The following is a 21513-nucleotide window of genomic DNA, read 5'->3' as shown; positions in this document are numbered from 1 at the left end:
TTTTGTAAGTGTAAACTGATATTTTTGTTGCTCGTTTTCTGTATTACATAGTTTATTAGATCTTTAATAAGTGTAAAGAGTTTAGGTATTTACGAAGTTTTTACTTATTATGTTCCTGAGGATTTACAAACAATTTAATTAAATGTAAGGATTAAATCATTTCTTAAAAACTGGTAGCCATAACAATTACGATGCACATCTCATCTCGCGCGTGATAAATGTCATTCGTACGTTGTTAGATGGGTCTTAAAAGGAAGTCATTTCGACAAAATCTTTTAAAGATCATAAACTTCGTTCCATAGTTTACTTCATAACTGGTGCATTTTGTCGTCGTAATATTTCTTGGAATAATGAACGGTATATATATACAGCATTTCCTTAGAATAGGTGTAGGTATTATATTAGCGTTGTCCAAGTTTTTTATTTATTTTGATATCGGACAAGCTTCGATGCCTCCTTATCCTACTTTATAAGTAAGTAATAATAATAAAAGATTTATTTACTCTAAAATTTACAATGGATTATGTTTCACTATATATGAGTTACTAGTATCAGAAATTTGAATGAGTTTAATTCTGTTTTTTGCCAGTAATTACGTTAGACGCTGTATTTCCTTCCAATATTCTCTGTTTGGTTGGGTGCATTATTAGTAGCAAGTATACATTGAGTTCATAGCCAAGACCATTTTTTTCACATATATATATATATATATATATATATATATATATATATATTAAGTAATACCTAATAGGGCAGTGTTGTGTGATAGCGAGGGTATGTATGTACGTGAGTTAATTAATTTAAATATAATTCATAAATAAATCAGTTTTGTCTTCATATATCACTCGAAAACTGATATCTATTTAATTTCAACCTCAGGTCATGGGTTCGAATCATGGCTGTGCACCAATGGATTTTTAATTCTCTGTATGCATTTAGCAATATTTCATACGACAAATTAAATTATCGCGTGGAAACAAGGCACGCGTTACAGTGACACTGAAGGCGGATCACTTATAAGAAAATTTAAATGATCACGAAACATTCATAGACTTGAGTCTTGGACTCAAAAGATACATAGGCTAAATATATGAAAGTTACCTAATTAATATCATTTTACCAGCTAAGCAGCTACGCCTCTTGTCTTCAAACAGTTTATCAATTAAAACAAAGCATTTAAATTATACCTTCAAACTACTTACAGTAACTATTAGTTTAAAGAGCACCAATTATTGCGCTTATTGTATAGCGGCTAGTTTATAGCTTTATTATCGTATTTATCCTCGATAAGGGGCCGCATAAACAAGAATTAGAGAGTATGCGCGGTTCGTTTACACATACCGCATCGGGTCCGTATAACGAGCCAAGCAATTTGGTACCAGGAAGGCATATGCCGAGCCAAAATCGGGTCCAAGCCCGTTTGGATATAAGGTCTTAATACATACAGACTTAATTAGCAAACCAGTATAGAATACTTATTTAAATGAAATGTAGCTTAGCAGAATTTTCAGTTCGAAAAATCTTCTCGAAACGTTTTCGTTTTTAATTACGATTTTTGGCGTTTTCATCTTTTGATAATCAGTACTAATTATGAATTTTTACAATATTGACATTTTACGTTTGTTTATTGAAAAATGCTTGACAACGGGCTTAACAATACTTCTTCTTTTATTGTCTCTCCATTACTGGAGGTTAGCCGTCAGTCTCTTGCCAGATGCAGGAACGCTTCCGCAGTCACCATACCCGTCCACACCCTAATGTTGCGAATTCATGATTTCATCCTTGTACTAACACTCCGTATACCCTGGATTTCAGCCATATAAGTTTATAATAATACACATTGCTTAAATCCGGTTAAAAATTGTTTTCTTTCAAGGTATACTTAACAATTAATACAATACTTTAAACAATAATAATGCGATTAATTATCGACAAATATATTTATCGATAATTTATAAAATATCTTATTGAAAATTTTTAGCCGTAAGTAAATACAAAAGTTACGAACGTAACATACAACGAATGAGCAAGAGGCTCTGTAAATAATGTTAATTCATTTAGAAGCGCAAATGAATGAATGAATGACACTTTAGTAACAAAGTATTTTTCCGCAATCTGTATTAGATAGGCGATAATAATGGATTAATAGACAAGGTCTTCAATAAACCAACGACTTCGACGAGATGGGGCACAGGGTCCACTGTGAGTCTCCATCGCATCCTAGCTTAAGCAGAAAGGGCTTCAAGCTTCTTTGCCTCATCAGCGACGCTAGTCTTGCTTGCGACGGGCACGCTTCCAATCAACGGCCTGCTTAGGGATTGGAATCTCTTCGGAGCCTATTTATTTTCACTTGCGTCGCCTGATCTGTTGGCTCATCAGATTTTATTGGCGGCGCTTCCAAAGTTTATCGTTAGAGTGATCAATAAAACAAACATACAACCTATATTTATAATTCTCTAAGAAAGCATTTACACTAATCCATAAATAACACACACTCTTGGTACATCTTAACGGTACGTGAGGCCTTCGTGAGATTCGACGTTAATTAAATCGTTACGACCTTTAACCGAATTCTGATCAATTAGTTAAATCAGATAACGCATAAGGGCCGAATTAGTTACGGTGCATCATTTGATAATCAAATGTTTGTATGCCCATCAAAATTTAAATTGAATATGTGGATCTATCGTTCAATCTTGAATGGAAGCAAAACGAGTATTTTAAATTCTAATAGCATTAATTTTAAGATTCGTTAATTATGTATTTCTTTATATATATATATTCACGCCTTTTCCAAGAGGTAGGCAGATACCACAGCTTTCCAGTTGCTATGGTGCTGATCCATCGCTTCATCCACTTTTAAGACATTCGCTATGCATGCTCGTCGTTGGTACTATTTACGGTATATATTATTACAACAAAGGCAAAATAGTAGTAAAGAGTAATTGGCTGTAATAACGTATTACGCGCTTACGTCTAAGCAAAATGTTTCTATATATTTTCTGTACATAAGTCTTCGACTGGTGTTTAAATTGCTCCTAAATAGGTTGACTGACTTTGAGGGTGTATGTTTAACGTTCGAGAATGGTTTAGATGTATAATTATATTTTTGAAGTGCTATCGGCGTTCTTCTTTATCGCCGTTGGAAAAAATTACCGTCACATTTTCGGTTACGCGTCACATTATTCCGTTACGAACCATCTTTTTCTTGACCCTACCACGGTTGATTCGACGAGATTCGAAGCCTTTAATAACAAAAATATATAATAACGATAATAATGATAGTAATAAATCTATTACAATTAATGAAATTCTGAGTAATTTTAGTAGTAACAAGGTAAAATGAAATAATTGTATTAATTGTATTCATGTCTATGATAATAAAATCCCTTTGTGAAGCATTTAACTTCATTTAACCAATTTCTGTAAAGTTGCATATAGTAGATAATTTTTCGAAAAATACGGTCATGAAGAAGTTTCACTTCTTACGTGTGTACACTAGTACAAACTCACATTTTTTGTGTTTAAGTACAGGACAACATCTTTCGGGTCCATTTCTAGAAAACATTTTCATTCTACTGAAGGTATAAAGACACCACGGCTTTCCGGAGTAAAAGGCTCTTGACGAAGCCGCCAGATGTTAATCCAAAAGATTACGTTATTTTTTAAGTTACGGTCCATAAAGGTTAAATAACCTATTAAAACAAAATTTAAATTAGGTCCTTATCAATTCAGGATGTTCTCTTAGTTAATCTTTAAAACTGCTTCCGTAGCTCCAAGTGCAACTTTTTGTAAAGTGAATTGAAAAATAAGTCAATAACTTTTATCAAACATTTCTCTGCGGAAGCAATGATAATTTAAATTTAAATAAATAAATGAATTTTAATAATAACAGATTATCCATTGGCGCTACAACCATCTGTCTTAATAATTGTTATTTCATAGACAAATAAGTAATCAGGTTTCTGTATGACATGTCGATTGGATTTCAGACATACCGGTTTCCTCACGATGTCTTCCTTCACTGTACGAACGTTAGATGTGCACATAGATAGAAAGTCCATTGGCACAGCCGTGGATTGAACCTACGATCTCAGGGATGATGCACGCTAACGCCACTAGGTCAACATAGCATTTATTGTATCATTAATATAGTATATTTTTCTAAAGTGTATCTGTAGAATGTGTGTGTCTTAATTATAATGGACTGGATTCTTTTACAGTTAACATATTTAGGAATACACAAAGCTGTATAATTTTCGAGCTTTCAAAACCGATAAAGAAGGAATTTCGATTTGAATATTCAAATTATTAAAAACTAATTCGAATTTTGGTAGCTGATTGCTAAATTGATATAATAATATCAATAATAATTTGTATATCGTTGCTGGCGGTCTAACGGATAGTCGATAGCCTGATATTTTCAGCAGAAGTAAAACCTATATCATGCTTTCGCATAAAGCGCTTTCCGTACCACATATAACGCGGAACTTTCTCTTTTCTTTCTATATTTCGATAGTGTTAAGTATAATGATTTGTCCATAATTAGTTTTGCGTACCTGTTATAATTATTTTGTTATACAATAAAACTAAATAACTTTATTAAATTCGTGTTCCTTGTTTTTGAATTATTAAAAAACGTTACGTTTGTCACGTTAGGGTAACAAGATAAAAATGTTTTCAAAAATTTAATTCTACGTTAGTAGAAAAAACGACACCTAACAATAGAAAAAATAAACTAGAACGTTGACTATAGCTAATGGGTGGGTGTCGGTTTTTTTTGTGACGGTGTGCGCGCGCATTGTATATATTTACTGTCATCATTTTTCCCTAAAGCTCCAGTATACTTCAAAAAAGTTTTTACGCGATTTCCTATAACGCGGTCCGGATCTACCGGGTTGTTGGGGTATTACTGCATTTATTCCTTATAATTCTCGAGTATTTGAATATAATAGTAACAAGACTTTTTTACCAGTTCCTGATCCACTAGCACCACGCATACTTCGTTTCACCTCAATATCATTTATTTACTGAGCCTACCTTAATATTTGCTAAAGTTCCCGCACATAAACGTTTCATGAATTTGAATATATTTGCGATACCAAAAAATTCTAAACATTTATGATGATAATTTTGTGTTATAAATATTTAAAAAGGCTTTCCTTTTAAAACTACAGTAATCCTAATGTATCTAGTTTGGATTGAATACATTATCTTAATTTAAAAGATGTTCTTTGATATAATATTTATCGGTTAGTCATTATATAGATAATGTTTAGATAAGATGATTTATATTGCAAAACACATAAATTTTAGAAATAAAATGTTATTGCTTTCTGTATTAAAAGTAGGGGCCGAATAACTTATAAAATTTATAAATAAAAGTATTGATTTTACGTCATTAAATTTTATTGTCAGTCACGTGACACAAAAAGATCACAGATAAGTAGAATCGTCATTGCAAAGCATGTTTATAAATAATATCTTCGCCTGTCTAATCATAGTACTGTCTTGGAGTTTAATTTCGCCAGAATCTGTTTTTGATTGAAATATAATTTGTGTACTCGTGTACTTAATGAATGATAATTAAGTCGCAAAAAACTTGAAAAGCTTGTGGTTATGTGTTAACCAGTATAGGGACTAGGAGACGCGGACGCCATCTTGTCTGAAGAAGGGTTTGGGTGGGTTGTTGAAATAATGAATTAATTTGACTTTTTCAACCACAACTCAACAGAAATATAAATAAGAATTTTTATATAACTAATACATAATAGTGAATGCTTTTTTAAATTTATTTCTTATAGTTATTTTTAACAGTATAAGACAACAAAGGTACTTATAATAACATACATTTTAATATATTAATACTTCAAAAGAACTTCTAAATCTGTCACACATATGAGACTGGTATGTGATTCACACTTTATTAATTCACTCACTGACTTACTCACTCACTCACACATTTGGACCCACACACTCACTCATATATCAAGCGTGTTGATAACAGTTGAAAAATCAAAAAGAAAAATAAATAAAATAAGAGATGTATATAAATTATATTTTAAGGAATGTATAATTAAGTTTGTTATGGAAGAGCTGGGAACCCAAGACAGGTATTTTTTGACCAAATATTACACATTGTAATGCGTATGTACTTATGAATAAACACATTTTTATTTTATTATTATATGAGACAAGTTGGTGAAAGATCCAGGAATAGTTTAGTTTCAGTTTTGCAAAGTGTTTATTTACCACTAAATATATCGGTTGGCAATGTGAAGGTAAGGTAACCAAAAAGGCACTGCTCCTTGAGAAAGCTTACATTAAGACACGGGTCCACTAAGATTAATTCTGTGGTTAATTAAATTTAAATTAAATTAAATGAGTAATTAATAGCTACATTCAAAAACTTAAATAAAACGATGGAGAAGATAGACAAGGTAAATCTTTTTAAGTGAAATATAGATAACTTTGCTGGCACTGCTTAAATTTTAATATCAAAGGATTTTGAATTCAAATGCCAATTTAAGAATCTGTTTTTTTATGTAATAGCAGGCAAACGGGCAAGAGGCTCACCTGATGTGAAGCGATACCGCCGCCCATGGACACTCACATTGCCAGAAGGCTCGCAAGTGCGTTGCCGGCCTTTCAAGAATTGGTACGCTCTTTTCTTGAAGGACCCTAAGTCGAATTGGTTCGGAAATACTTCACTGGGCAGCTGGTTCCACATAGTGGTGGTGCGCGGCAAAAACTGCCTTAGAAAACGCTCAGTTGTGGAACGACGGACGTCGAGGTGATACGGATGGTATTTTGTATTTTGCCTTGACGTCCGATAATGAAACTCAGCTGCGGGTATTAGACCGAATAACTCTTCTGAACACTCCCCATGGTAAATGCGGTAGAAGATGCAGAGGGACCCAACATCTCTACGCAACGCCAAGGGATCAAGCCGCACGGAAAGTGATTGGTCGTCGACGATTCGAACCGCTCTTCGTTGAATACGGTCTAGTGGAAGGAGCTGGTACTGGGGAGCTCCTGCCCAGAGGTGAGAACAGTATTCCATGTGGGGCCGACTTTGCGCTTTATAGAGTTGCAAGCGGTGGCCCGGAGTGAAGTACCGTCTCGCCTTGCTGAGCACAGCAAGCTTTTTGGAGGCTAATTTAGCCTTCCCTTTCAAATGACCGCGAAACTGGACGTTGTCGTGACGTGAGGCTGGAAGCTTCGAGAGCAGTGCTCTATGCCACACCCGATCGAAGGCTTTCGCTATGTCCAAACTTACCGCCAGCGCCTGCCCCTTGGACTCAATTGCCTCTGCCCACCTATGTGTAAGGTATACAAGGAGGTCACCAGCTGAGCGACCACGACGAAAGCCGTACTGAGAATCGCTAATCAGCTGGCTGCCCTCTAGATACCTCAAGAGCTGGCCGTTAATAATGGTTTCCATTATTTTGGAGAACAAGGAGGTTATTGCGATTGGGCGATAGTTGGACGGATCAGAGCGAACGCCTTTTTTAGGGATCGGATGTATCAAAGCTGTCTTCCAGCACTTCGGAACAGTGTTGAGGGAGTACAGGTACCGGAAAAGGCGCGTTAGGACCGGAGCCAACTCAGGAGCACAAGTACGCAGCACAATTGGGGGGATGCCATCAGGCCCGCTCGACTTATGGATGTCCAGGGAAAATAAATGTTTACGGATAGCACGTTGCCGGAATGTAACTTCAGGCATCGTAGTATCACACCGCAATAATGTCGGTGGTTCCTTCCACTGATCATCCAAAGTTGAGTTCGACGCAAAGAGACAGCCTAGAAGATCGGCCTTCTCTTTTGCAGTATGGGCCAGTGAGTCATCCTCCTTATGCAGTGGTGGAATAGAGGGCTGACAGAAATTCCCTTGGACAGCTTTGGCAAGAGACCAGAAGGCTCGAGTTCCCGAAGGAAGGTGGGCCAATTTCTCACCAAACCTGGCAATATGCTCTGACTTTGCCTTAGCGATTTCCCGTTTGAAGGACCTAGAGGCTGAATTGTATGCTTTTTTAAGTTCGCCGATAGCCGCATCACAGGATGTCGCCGCTTCTGCCCAGGCTTTAAAGCATTCACGCTTACGGCGCAAAGCCTCTTTGCACGAACGCCTAAACCAACCAACTGTTTGAATTTAATTAATTTTTTCTCGTTAAGTTTGACTTCTAACTGGATTGTGGCTTCATATATGTATGTAAACGCTAGCCTCAAAACAAATTTAATTATTATACAAATCTGCGTTTCAATATTGCTTCGTTATTTATTGCAAATAGATTTAATATCATAAATTTAAATTTATTGATTTCGGTAATTACACATCTAAACAATAATTATAAACTCTGGTATTTCCATCAGAGTTTGTTGACTTTAACGTAGCTTTCGATACGGCGAAATATATTATAATTGAATATTATTATTTATAATGCTCTATATATGAAGCTAAAATGGGATAAAACTGGAGAGTACGTAAAGATACCGGCAAACATCTGGAACAAACGTCCTTGCCTGCGCAGATGCGATTTTTAGGTATCACTTAGTGACGTGTCGATCGCGTGATTGGTAAATCAGTTGACGTTTGTGTCCCGCGCTGTGTACGATGTGAACTTTCCCCCACTCCCTTGTATTAAACAAGAATTTTGCCGGTATCTGTACCTACGTGTTAAGTTAGCTCAATCAAGCTTTATTTTACCTTAATATGTTTTATTTACCTAACCTACCTTTTTAGTTGCTACATACTAACATATAAAACATTTTGCTATATACATTATATTCTAAATATAAACTAAAGGATTAGAATTTTTTTCAATTTTTATCTACAAACCTTTCTCAGAGTTCACGAAATAAAAATTACTCGATTTGGTCCAGCCGTCTTCGAGTTTTGAGATAAGCAACATATTTTGCGATTCATTTTTATTTATATAAAATTATATCATCGCCAGTGAAAGTATTAACTACCTGTATGAATTATTAAAAGATATTTAGATTTAAAAAAAGTTTTATTATAAGTAAGTCCATCTACCAAAAACCGTGGCTGTCGTATTTGAAAGAGGTATACTTCTACTGCTTCCCGCATAGCATGCAATGTGTTGTAAAGACTCGCTGTGTTACTTTTGTGCGAACGTATTCTGCTGTATGTGATTATGGGTATTCAGATTTTTTATTATGTAAAACAATTCTAAAATAAATGGACAACTTTCAACTTGCAACTCAAATGCACACATTAAAGAAAGAAATAAATAAAAGCAAATACGTTGTATATACAATAAATAAAATATAGTGGGGCTACGGCCCTTAAGCTTTTAGCCTCAGATTGCATCCGTTTTTTTCCGACTTTTGAATAGCCTTTAATCAAGTGCTACACAAAGAACGAAAATTCGACAATCCTGGCATACCATTAGGACAACACTGATCTATAAAAATAGTATATACTGCCTCAACAAGTTTTAACCTAACAGAATAATATATATATTAAGAGTTACAGCTTTAAGATTTAAAAATATTTTTTTTAAAAGCCGATATTATCTTGTTATATATACCTATTTTGGAAAAGGGAAGAACAGTGGTATTTTGCGAAAACCTCTATCACCGTTGTTAATCTCTTGCCATTATGTTTAGTAATTCTAAGGGCCGTTATCTTAAGTGATACGAATCAACGATAAATCGTCGGGCTGTGCAATAAATCATAATACACACAATAAGTGTCCGCGTGTCGCACATGTTGTTAATTTTGTTCCGCACGCTGTGAAGGGCGCTACGATAACATTCAGCAAGCAAGTCGCTGCTTTTATGCTTACCTCTGATCGACCGAATTTCATTTGCAAATGTATTTCTAGGACCGGTAAACTTTCTTTATGGTTGCTATTACTAAAACTATGTCTATAACAAATGAGGTGACTTTAAAGTATGAGTTTTATAATAAAAATTTGACCGCACTCGGTGCGTCTGAGTACTTGCCTTAGATCCAAAAGTCGACGGCGTATTTCAGGAAGAAAAGGCTCATTACTCATTACTACTACTGGCATATAAAAAAAAACAAATACAAAGCCCTGAAGGCTTAAGGTGTGACGCCACTGAACAATATATTATTTACTATTTTGCACATTATGTCAATAAATTTCTTGTCATTTTAGACATTAATATTTTACAATAAATGTAGTCATTATTCAAAAAACACTATGAAACGTCGTAGTGCAATATCAACTAAAGGTCATTGACCTTTCAAAGGTCGTGAACTCAAAGTTGACCTATCAGTTAGTTAGCGCTATAATCATAAACTCTGAGTAGTTTAGTTAATAGAATTTTAGCAAATAATAGTTTTATGAGATTGATACTTTCACTTTAAAACAATATTTTCTATATCGCTGCTTATAATAGATTAATTTAAGTATGTATAAAACCAAGCGTATTTGTATGCATTTATTTTGTTTTAATAAAAAAGGACGAAATAGATATATTACGAATACTGTACCACGGTATTAGTTAGATCCGAGGCGTGTTAAAGAAATTTTATTACAATGCTAATAAGTCTATCTCGATAAGACTTGAAACAGTTTTATAGTCGGGTATTGAACCCGCTCGCGGTTTATGAAACACGAAACAATGGTTGAACCGAAATGAAATCCAATCTTTATTGTTCATCTAAATATTCGATAAACTGAAACTACTTAAATTGATTTCCATTAAGTTAATTTGTATTATTTTATATTAATCGCTACTCGTAGTCAACGAATATAAACCGGAGTTTTGATTGCCACTATTTTAAAAAGTTGTAATATAGAATAATTACCGCGCTCGCTACAATTCTAATCGGTAAATAAATTTCTTAATTTTATAACCAAATAAAATTGTTTTTGAAGTTTTGAAGAACTTTTGGCGCGTTAGGGAAAATTGATGGGAGTAAATTTTTACGCGCGCACACAGTCATAAAAAAAATGTTCATTTCTTTAACTATATAGAATATTTTTTTTGTGATATTTATATAAACTTTATTTAACTAGATAGTATGCTATAGTAAAACTTTTAATGTATTTCACCTTTTCACTATTATCAGTGTAATTTTTTTGACAAACGTAGAATAAATTTTTTGAAAAGGTTTTTAGCTTGTTACGCCGAAGCATATACATTTTAACGTTTAACATTTTTTTTTATTTACTCCTGATCATACAAATTACATATATACAAGAGGTAATAAAAATAAAGACTTTAGAAAATTTGTTATCATTCAGACCACCAGGAAATAATTCCAATATCCATAACACACGTGGGACGATTTCAAAAGTCACAACCATATTTCTATCCTAAATAAAGTTTTAATATTATTATAAGATCAGTTCACAGCATTCTCCAAAAACATCGATCTATCAAGTCGATTTTTTTTTAAGTTTCTTTATCTGGTCTCTGGTTTTCTTAAACTGGTTATCTTAAACAATGCCCTATACTACCATTAATAAAAATAAATAGTTGCTGTTTGTTTTATTTCAGCATTAGGGAGGAAACCCAGCATTGAGAGAAATCCGGATAAAACCGAGCTGTGTATGGGAGGTCTGATGTGGACCGGGCACAGTTGTTTTTACTTGCGTTAAATAAATATTTAATATAATTTAGAAACAGTATGAAACGATCATCGATCACTATGGATGCTCTCTGCACCATCTGGGTTCATAGGAAATAAAATGAAGTAAGCCAAAAAGTTATTTCAACATTATTGTCTTTGAAATGTTCCTCCATATTTGTTATAGACTTATAAAGCAAATTCGTATTTTGTGATCTTGTAAATGTTTGTATATCTTAAATAAATGAACTAATCCAGCATTCAATTTTACGATTATTTCTGTACGTCGTACGTTTTAATTAAGATACGAACTCATATAGTAATAGCTTAGAGCACGGTAAAACGTTTGTAATGATTCAAAACACAATTATACTATTTCGATTTGATGGCCTTTTGATGATTCTGAAATAATAATAAACATTGCTTCCTTAATGCTAATTTAAAAGCTTATATTATTTTGCACTGTGCGTTGTAATGGAGTAAAAATTGTATGTTGTCTATGCGTGTTAGTTTTTCGATTTTCGTATTCGATTCGTAATTGCTGCCCGTGGTTAAAGCATAACATATAAACCGGACTCACAAATATCAAATTGCGGATAAATTAAAAATAATATAACATATTAAATGGAATTGATTTAGTTATTTTTTAAATATATAAAAGATTTTTTAACATGATATAGTTATATGTTCGAGTCTTAAATAATAATGACACATGTATATATATTACTGTTCACAGGGGGTATGTACATACCTCTATATAGTAAAACACATAACGAAAATATGCATAAAACAGCTACAGACGAGTTTATCGCTTATAAGTGATATTAGGCATCATATCGTTAACCTAGCTTGACGATATGGTGCCTAACAACGCAATGGTAATTTAACCTTGTAGCAGAAATGTGCTTTTAAATTAGAAATTAATCCCAACATCATTCAGCTTAAACAATGTTATAGGCATTGATTAAAGGGCCTATATTATTTCTAATCCCAGCTTAAAAATCCTATCTTAATCATAACTTATCATTTTAATCCGAATGGAACCTATCTTTTATAGCGCTTTCTGCTTGGTTAGCTAATTAGAATATCACACAACTATTTTATGTTTTGTCCTTATTACTCTCCGGTCATTTTTAAACTGAATAGAAGAGACGACACATATTTTTTAGTATTGAATTTGTTTATTGGACTATACAGCTCTATCTGGAGTCTTCAATTACTCAAGTGTAGAATTAAATACTTACGTAAGCGTCTGAAAATCACAGAGCCGTGTGGGAATGAGAAATTTATATAACGAGAAAGACAAAACTGACGTTGACCTCACGATTTCAATTGTCCAAGCGAATTGTTTTGCCTAAACGATGTCACGCGCTAGCTGTTAGTGTGAATTTCAAGGTCGTTAAAATGCCCGCGAAAAGATCGTCTTAAATTATTAAAGTCTCTATTTTTCGTTTTATTTCATATACTTTGTGTTGTGACTGGTGGTGGCTCTTCAAGTCTTATGTATTTTTACATGGGACAGGAGGTAAAACAGGCGGATCCTGTAAAGTTTCGCCTATATTACCGGTAAGTACCCGCACACGAGGAGGTTTGTATGTTTGTTGTCAGCCTTTAAGGTAGTACGTTTGGATCTTAGGGGTCTTCCCAAGTCGTTCGGAAGTATCTGGAATATTTGTTGGATTCACATTCTTGAATCTGTTGCCAAGCAGATCTTTTTAATAAATTGACCAGATAATCATTTTATAAAAAATGGACCCTTTGACCTCACTATACACGCCATAGATATTAATTACTGTTTTACTAATTATGGAACAGGCGTTCCTTCAGTCAGTCTATTGTTGTCTCTATAACTGGTATATTTACAAAATTTTTAAACAGTTACCAATGACAAAATGCGTGTGCCGTATGGTTGTATGGTTACGGACCAATAAAATACCAATATTATTACTCCATTACACTTACGAAGTCCATAAAGCTAAATCATTACGCGAAGCCCCTAATCAGAATTAAACATAAGATCGACATCTGTAATTATACTTACGAGTGATCTTTGAGTACTGCTTCTAGTTTTCCGGAATGTGTATTCCATACGTAGGCGGCCCCGTCCGCCGCGCCCACCGCGAGAAGCCGCCCGCCCGGGCCGAAGGCGGCCCGCGACCAATCGCAACCCACTTTGAAGGAGTCGTGGCTAAAAAATTGTTAACTTTAAGTAAATTTATTACATTCTTTATGCATAAACTAGGAAAGTTAATTATTTAGGACCAATCGGCGGCATTATCGTTAAAAAACCATCTAGTAAGGAAAAAAAATCAAAGGTCAAATTACCATCAAATTATGCAAATTAAAATTGACACAATAGCTAATATAGTGGTTGCCTGAAAGAGATCGCTCGAAAGCGATAAGGCCGCCAGTTACCCTTCTTTTGATTTAATTATGTTATTTTTTTTATATTGAAATGTAACGAAGTGTTAATAAATAAAAAAATAAATAATACACATATATTAAGTAAAAATTGTTTTAGCTTGTGTTAAGTAAATTTTGACTACCTTACTTTTTGACTTATAAGTATAATAAAATATAAAATAATATATGTAAATAAGTCTTACCTGAAGGACCGCACAATAGTATTCATTCTTAAGTCTATGAGTTGTATTGTGTCATCTCGCACGCACGCTAATAAATAATTACTATCTGAAAATCAAATTTGAAAATTAGTTTTTCGTAGTTCTGATAGTCGAAAAATGTATTCTCGGTAATAGTATATCAATTTTTAGGGCTCTGGAACCCAGTTATGTAACTACTACTGACACTTTTCCGTGAAACTTTATTTTTAAATAAAATAATAACCTAGTAAGCCTACAAAAATATAAGGGGAATGGGTGTTAAACATGTATGTTGACACCTTTTTGCTGAAAGGATAGGCAGAGACCACGGATCTTCACTTGCTACGGCCCTGATGAACTTTATCTACTATCGTATTAATGTTGTATATACATATATATGCATTTGTTAGAAATAAGATACTTTTCTTATTTCTGATTATATAATCGACCTCCCATTCTTTGTCAACGTTCATGAGATGGTATTGTTTGCTGATGACACTTCACTTCTATTTAAAGTGAATAGGAAAAACGTATTATTGGACGATGTAAACAATTCTATATCTCGTGCTTAATGAAAATGAAACAAAATGTATTAGATTTATAACTACTAGCGTAAAGCGAGATATTGGTAACCTAAAAGTTATGGATAGTGAGCTAAACTTTGTTGATAAAACTATTTTTTCTAGGCATAACAATAGATAGTAAACTCCAGTGGGGCCCACACATAGAGACTAGGCTGAGCTCTGCAGCATATGCAGTAAAAAAATCCGACAGTTTACTGATATGGACACGGCTAAAATTGTGTATCCTAGCTACTTTCACAGCGTAATGTCGTACGTTGTTCTACTGTGGTGTGCTTCTGCAGTGGTTCAATCTATATTTGTGCTGCAGAAGCGGGCTGTTCGGGGTAATTGTGATGTTTCCCCGAGGGAGTCGGTAAGGAATAAATTTAAGGAATTAAATATTATAACACTATCTGGTCAAATTATTCTTGGAGCCTTGTTGTATGCACAAAAAAATGTAAACGATTTTAAAACAAATGGTGACTATTATACTGGTGAAATATAATACTCTAAACAGAACCAATTTGAGTACGACCAACCAGGCTCCAGAATATTTGTTTTTACAACAAAATCCCAAGCGAAATTAGTGAATTATCTAGAAATTAAAAAGAGTGACGGAAAGTTTCTTGCTAGTTCTTCTTGCCCGCTCTACGCCCTTGACTTGCGAACTGGTAGTAAATGTAAATTTACAATTAATTTAACTTCTTTTCTGACGTTCATAAGTGTACTTGTTTACTTATATGAATAAAGTTATTTTGAGTTTTAGTTTGCACGAAACAGTTATTTAAACTGAAATAATTCTGAATTTTCCAATTGAATGGATAAACATTAAAATAAAAAGCTACAAAATCAAGATTTAAATGTGATACATAAACATTTATTTAATTACTCAATACCGTAACTGTCTCACGTAACAGGAAATGTACCTCCAAAGGATAATTTAATGATTCTGAAATAATCTTTAAGCAACCAAAAAGATTATAAAGAACATGCCACGTATAACGGGATATATTATTCTCGAATTTAACAAACATTTGTTACTGGACCTAAAAACTTTAGTAAAATTATATACAACATCGTATTATAGCAATTTATCATGTTTACCGCGATCATAGTGTATTATTAGATAGTTTATTGGTTTTCTATGTTCGCGAGAGGATTAACCTCTGCAATACCAAAACCTTTCGCAGTATAAGGTAAAAAGCAGTTGAGACCACAAGATTATGCCAGGATTATTATTAAATTAAATGGGGACTTTACACGATAAAATCTCTCTCGCATTCATCATAGTATTAGCGGATGGACAATCAATTGGGGTTTAATTTTGAAATATTATCGCAAAGTGGTACAAAATTTCTATGGCGATTGATTACGAGGAGTTTGTATATGAATATGTGGGTCACCGCATCCGCTGTTTACGGGCACATCAGCGCGTAACAGATGATTGATGCTCTTGATGGATCTGGATCAGGCGTGACGTCTAACTGTGAATCTCCCAATTTGTTGGCCGATCGGTCGAGCGAGGTCGTCGGCAAAATCGACGTGATTCAATCAGTTTCCGAAAGACGTCCAGACGCAGCGATAGAATGTATCAATCTCGATATTTCGTGCTCCGTCCGGACCGTTACCGACAAAAAAGGGTTTGATCGAGACACGCGTAACGGAAATAGGCATCGCCTACCCGTCACGTTGTTGTTCTGACACGAATACCGATATTATATTCTGAGTATTCAATTATAAGAACACTATAGAAATTAAAACAAGTATGAAAACCGTTCAAAGAGTAACGTTTGGCAATCGTGAGAAAGCGATGTGTTTAATTAAAACCAATCAATACTAGGTACCTCTACTGAGATCGAGTGAGGTGACTTTGCCCTGAAGCATAATGTGATTGGCTGACATTTCTGTTCGTATATCCCAAAATCGTATCCGCTTGTCGAAGTGTCCTGAAATGATGGTGGAACCTGCGCCGTCTGACGTTACGAGGTCATTGCAAGATGATCCCGCGAATTTGGTTTCTGTACCTGTAAACAAAAAAAAAAACAGAATTTAAGTAAGCACAAAATGCATTTGTTGGATGCAAACTTTAATGACTTTTACGACGACATTAAAAAGACATAATTCATTAAAATATAAAATACATTATTATACGACTATCACCCTAAGGTTCAAGCTATGCCTCACCAAATTATAATTTTAGTCACACTTGCTCGTATGGTGATAGTAATTATCGTGAGGTAACCGTTCAAGATTCTAAATTGACGACAAGTGTCAGGCATTTGTCTGTATTAAGTTTACAGCGACTTGGTCATAACAATGTTTTTAATAATGTAATGTTGTTTACAAAATAATATAAGTACGTAATGAATATTCTTAGTAGTATAAAATTCTTATAAATGCTGTGCTCAAGAGACTGTCGAGGATCGTCAGCTCTCGGGTTTAACACCGACGATTTAGGGAATTATTCCTTAATAAGTTCAAACTCAAAATAATTTTCTTTATACACAAGTACACTTATGAACGTCAACAGAATAGATGTTACATTGATTCTCTCCCCCTCTCCCCCTCGGACCGCGGAAGCGTTTGGACGTGTCCACAGTGTTAGTTGTTTTAAGAAATTTAAATATTAAATTAAAATAGTTGTGAGGCTCAGGATCGAACCGGGTGTCGCGTCGTGTTTGGTTGGCTGTGCTTTGCCACGGAGCCAAATTACTTGAGATTCAGCGCAGCGAAATATTGCTACAGATTAAGCCAGTGGGTGACGTAAAAGTGTCTATGGTAACGAACACTGCTGAAATTCTGCTACGATAGTGCCACGACAATCTACGGACACCTTGTGCAAGTGACTGCGGCCAAGCCAGATTAGTCTTTGTTTGTTCGGCGCAATGTCTAGAATTCCGCGTACGCCACCATCTAAAAATTCATTATCGGGTTCCCGCTCGGAATCCGATCTTTCAACAACTGCAAGTGCTAGCAATAGTGGTGAAAGTAATGTTACAACAAGAAACAAGAGACCCAGAATGAACTCTTCCCCCAAAGGCCCGTCTTCTTCTGGTTTTCCGTCTGGGGACTTAAGAACAGACCTTTTAAATATGTTATCTGATTGGAAAGGGGACCAAGATCGGCGTTTGGATGAGTGGAAAATAAGTCTTGATGACACCTTATCTAAATTAGTAACTGAAGTGACGCAATTAAAAAAAGAATGTCAAGAAATTAAAAACACGAATAGAGACATCGAAAATGGTATGAAATTTATGAATGAACAACACGAAGAGCTATCGTCCAAAGTCAAAAATCTTGAAGGTCAAAAGAAGGCAAATTCTGAAGCCATAAATAACTTGGAGACCAAAATTCAAGGTTTGCAGTTTCGATCAAGAGTCGCAACTATAGAGGTTCGAAATATACCTCATTGCGATAGCGAAAACTTTTAAAGTCTTCTGTCTATCCTTACGAGAATTGGCAAGGAGTTGGATTTAACTATAGACTCTAAAGAGTTGCGTGATATTTACCGTTTGCCAGGGAAGCCTGGAACAGCAAGACCCATCGTTGCAGAGTTCAGCTGCGTTCACACCAGGAATGAATTACTATCCAGAGTAAGAAAACTCATTAAAGAAAAATTAATACCTGAAAAGTTAAACACTCAAACACTTGGGCTCCCAGGAGCAAAATCACTGATATACATTGATGAGCACCTTCCGCCAGCCCAAAGGAAACTCATGTATGAAACACGACAAATTGCCAAAAAATTTAAGTATGCTTGTTGGTATTCTAACGGCAGAGTTTTCCTGCGCATGGACGCAGCTGGTAAGCCTGTTATAATAGATTCCGAAAAATGTCTTGATGATCTTGTAAAACAAATCATATGACTGTCTTTTTTAGAATTTATTTTTCAGTATTATTGTATTTATCCAGTTTATTATTTTATTAATTCTGGTTTGTTTTTGTTTAACTTGATTTATATGGTAAGAGTTCTAAGATGTTTATTTTTAATACTAATACAAATTATTGTTATAATTTACACACTCACTTCATTTACTCAACGTTTACATACACTTACATTCCAAAAACACTTATTTAAGTTTACACTTGGACACATTTATAAACACAATATTGGTTATAACCTATTACTCCATAAATGTATGAAAAAGGATAGCTCAACAGCCAATGCAACGCTACAAAACCTGCACCAAAAATCCTTAACACTGAAGACATCCTTGTTTATATTCGTACCTACGAAAATTCGATCAAACAAATGAAATATTAAAAGACCTTGATAACTTTACCGTAGCTTATTCCTCTAATTGTGAAGTAGAAGACTTACAGACCTTAATTAAACATCCTGAAAATTGTTTGAAAATGATTCACCAAAATATTCGAAGTATAAATAGGAACTTCCCAGACTTATTAACACTATTAGATAGATCTAAAACTGAATGGGACCTTATTGTGCTCACTGAGTGCTGGCTACGCCACACAAATATTATTCCCCGTATTGACGGATATTATCATGCCCTTACCGAACACAACCTGACTCAAAATGAAGGCGTTGTAGTTTACTTCAAAAATTGCCTAAACATAAAAATATCTGAACCAAAAGTACTCGAGTCCAATTTTCTTGTAATAAAAATAAATGACAATACTGCCGTCATTGCCATTTACAGACCGCCAGGGTATAAAGACGTCTCCCAATTTATAGAGTCGCTAAACGAAATTCTTACCAATCTAAAATTATCTTCAGTCATAATTATTGGTGATATCAATATCGATATTATGCCAAACACTAAGGATGTGAATTCTCAATTTTACTTAAATCTACTAGCTTCTCATGGTCTGTTACCCGCACATACAATATCCACTCACAACAAGACGTGCCTTGATCACGCTTTTATGAAAAGTACTTTTTCTTCCGCTTGTTATGTAGTTGAATCATCTGTAACTGATCATGACAGCGTAGTTCTCATAATAGAAGACCAGCAATCTCACAAACAAAATAAAGACTTCATCCATACTAAAATTGATTATGTAGGCCTAGATAATGATATGAAAAACCTTTGCTTTGAACCGATCTATCGGGTTTCAGATGCAAATGTTGCTACTTCTTTTCTCATCTCGGAGATTAATGCTAAAATAAAATCTAATACTCAAAATCACACCGTACCTAATCGCAAGAGGCTAAAGAAGCCTTGGATGACTTCTGGTCTTCTAAGATGTGTACGAAATCGAGATAAACTTCATAAAAGATATAAAAAAGACCTGAACAATGAAATTAAGAAAATAACCTACAAAAGGTACAGAAATTTTTGCAACTGGCTCCTTAAGAAACTTAAAAGGGAATATGAGGCGAAAGAGTTAAAAGCGGCGGCAAACACAAATAATAAAGCACTCTGGGACACTATTAGGAAATTAACGCATACATCAAAACTCTGCAGACCTGCTGAGCAACTTATTTCTCCTGATAACCCCTCTGAATCGGTCAATTTTATTAATAAATTCTTTGTTTCTATTGGTAAAGATCTGGCTGAAAAGGCATATTCCTCTGGTAGGGGTTATATATCCTCAATGGCCAATCCACTATCATCCTTAGTTTTGGATAGTACCGATGAAAATGAAGTTCGTAACTGTATTCTCAACTTAAAAAAAGATAAATGTACTGGACGGCATAATATTTCAGGTGCTATATTAAAACGGTATCATCAAATAATAGTCCCACCATTGACATTCATTGTAAATTTGATTTTTTCCACAGGCGTTTTTCCGGATCAGCTTAAGCTGGCTGATATTGTTCCGATTTTCAAGGGTGGTGACAGAGGATGTGTCAATAATTATAGACCAATATCTAAACTACCCACGATTGCAAAAGTAATTGAGAAACTTATAAACAAACGCCTTGTTAACTATCTTGAGACCAAGAATCTCATTTCTAGTTCACAATTTGGTTTCCGTACGGGTAGTTCTACAAACGACGCCGTTCACGAACTTACTGATCACATTGTAGCCAAACTTGACCGAAAGCAAAAAGTTATAGCGATATTCTTGGACCTTGCTAAGGCATTTGACACAGTGTCTGCCCCACTTCTCTTAAACAAACTTGAATCTTTGGGTATCCGTGGTTCCCAATTGGGTATTTTCCAAAGTTACCTTAAAAATAGATTTCAAAGGGTTAAGGTCGGTGACTTTGTAAGTAATGACTTGCCAATAACTTACGGTGTCCCCCAGGGAAGCGTACTTGGCCCAACGTTGTTTCTAACATTCATTAATGAGTTATGTAACCTCCAGTTGCCAAATGGTAAGATAATATCTTTTGCAGATGACACTGCCCTTGTCTTCTCTGGCAATAATTGGAATGAGGTGTATAATTCTGCTCAGTTTGGTTTTGGCCTTGTTAATGAATGGTTGAGAGGCAACGGCCTTACGCTTAATGTTGATAAAACAAAATTTATGCCCTTCTCTATTAAAAACGTTCCGTCTCACATTCATGATTATTTTTCTATCACAGCCCATACTTGCTCTTCAAATCAACTCTGCCATTGCAAAAGCATCTCCATTGCCTATAGTGTTAAGTATTTGGGTGTAGTTATCGATAGTAACTTGAGTTTTAATTCTCACGTGGATCTTCTCTCATGCAGAACTCGTAAACTCATTTACATCTTTAAAACTTTAAGACTTATAGCAGACAATAGAATTGTTAAAGTAGTATATCAGGCTTTATGTCAGTCAATTTTAAGCTATTGTATCACTGTGTGGGGAGGTACTTTCAAAACCAATCTACTAAAACTTG

The 21513-nt window shown here is 34.7% G+C and overlaps 1 protein-coding gene across 4 annotated transcripts in view; it reads right to left on the bottom strand.

The window, feature by feature from the left end:
- The window catches only part of LOC123714705 (autophagy-related protein 16), a 162111-nt gene that overhangs the window by 12827 nt on the left and 127771 nt on the right, over window positions 1-21513 (bottom strand). For all 4 annotated transcript variants that reach the window (XM_045669098.1, XM_045669099.1, XM_045669100.1 and 1 more), the window contains 3 exons: window positions 16580-16759; window positions 14176-14260; window positions 13611-13757 (listed from right to left, as the gene is read on the bottom strand). In XM_045669098.1, coding sequence (XP_045525054.1) covers window positions 13611-13757; window positions 14176-14260; window positions 16580-16759 — 412 coding nt within the window. The remainder of the gene's footprint in view (window positions 1-13610; window positions 13758-14175; window positions 14261-16579; window positions 16760-21513) is intronic.

The sequence above is a fragment of the Pieris brassicae genome, chromosome 9, assembly GCF_905147105.1.
Source record: "Pieris brassicae chromosome 9, ilPieBrab1.1, whole genome shotgun sequence".
Lineage (NCBI taxonomy): Eukaryota > Metazoa > Arthropoda > Insecta > Lepidoptera > Pieridae > Pieris > Pieris brassicae.
The sequence above is the reverse complement of the archived record's forward strand: the minus strand, read 5'-3'. Positions and strand labels throughout refer to the sequence as shown.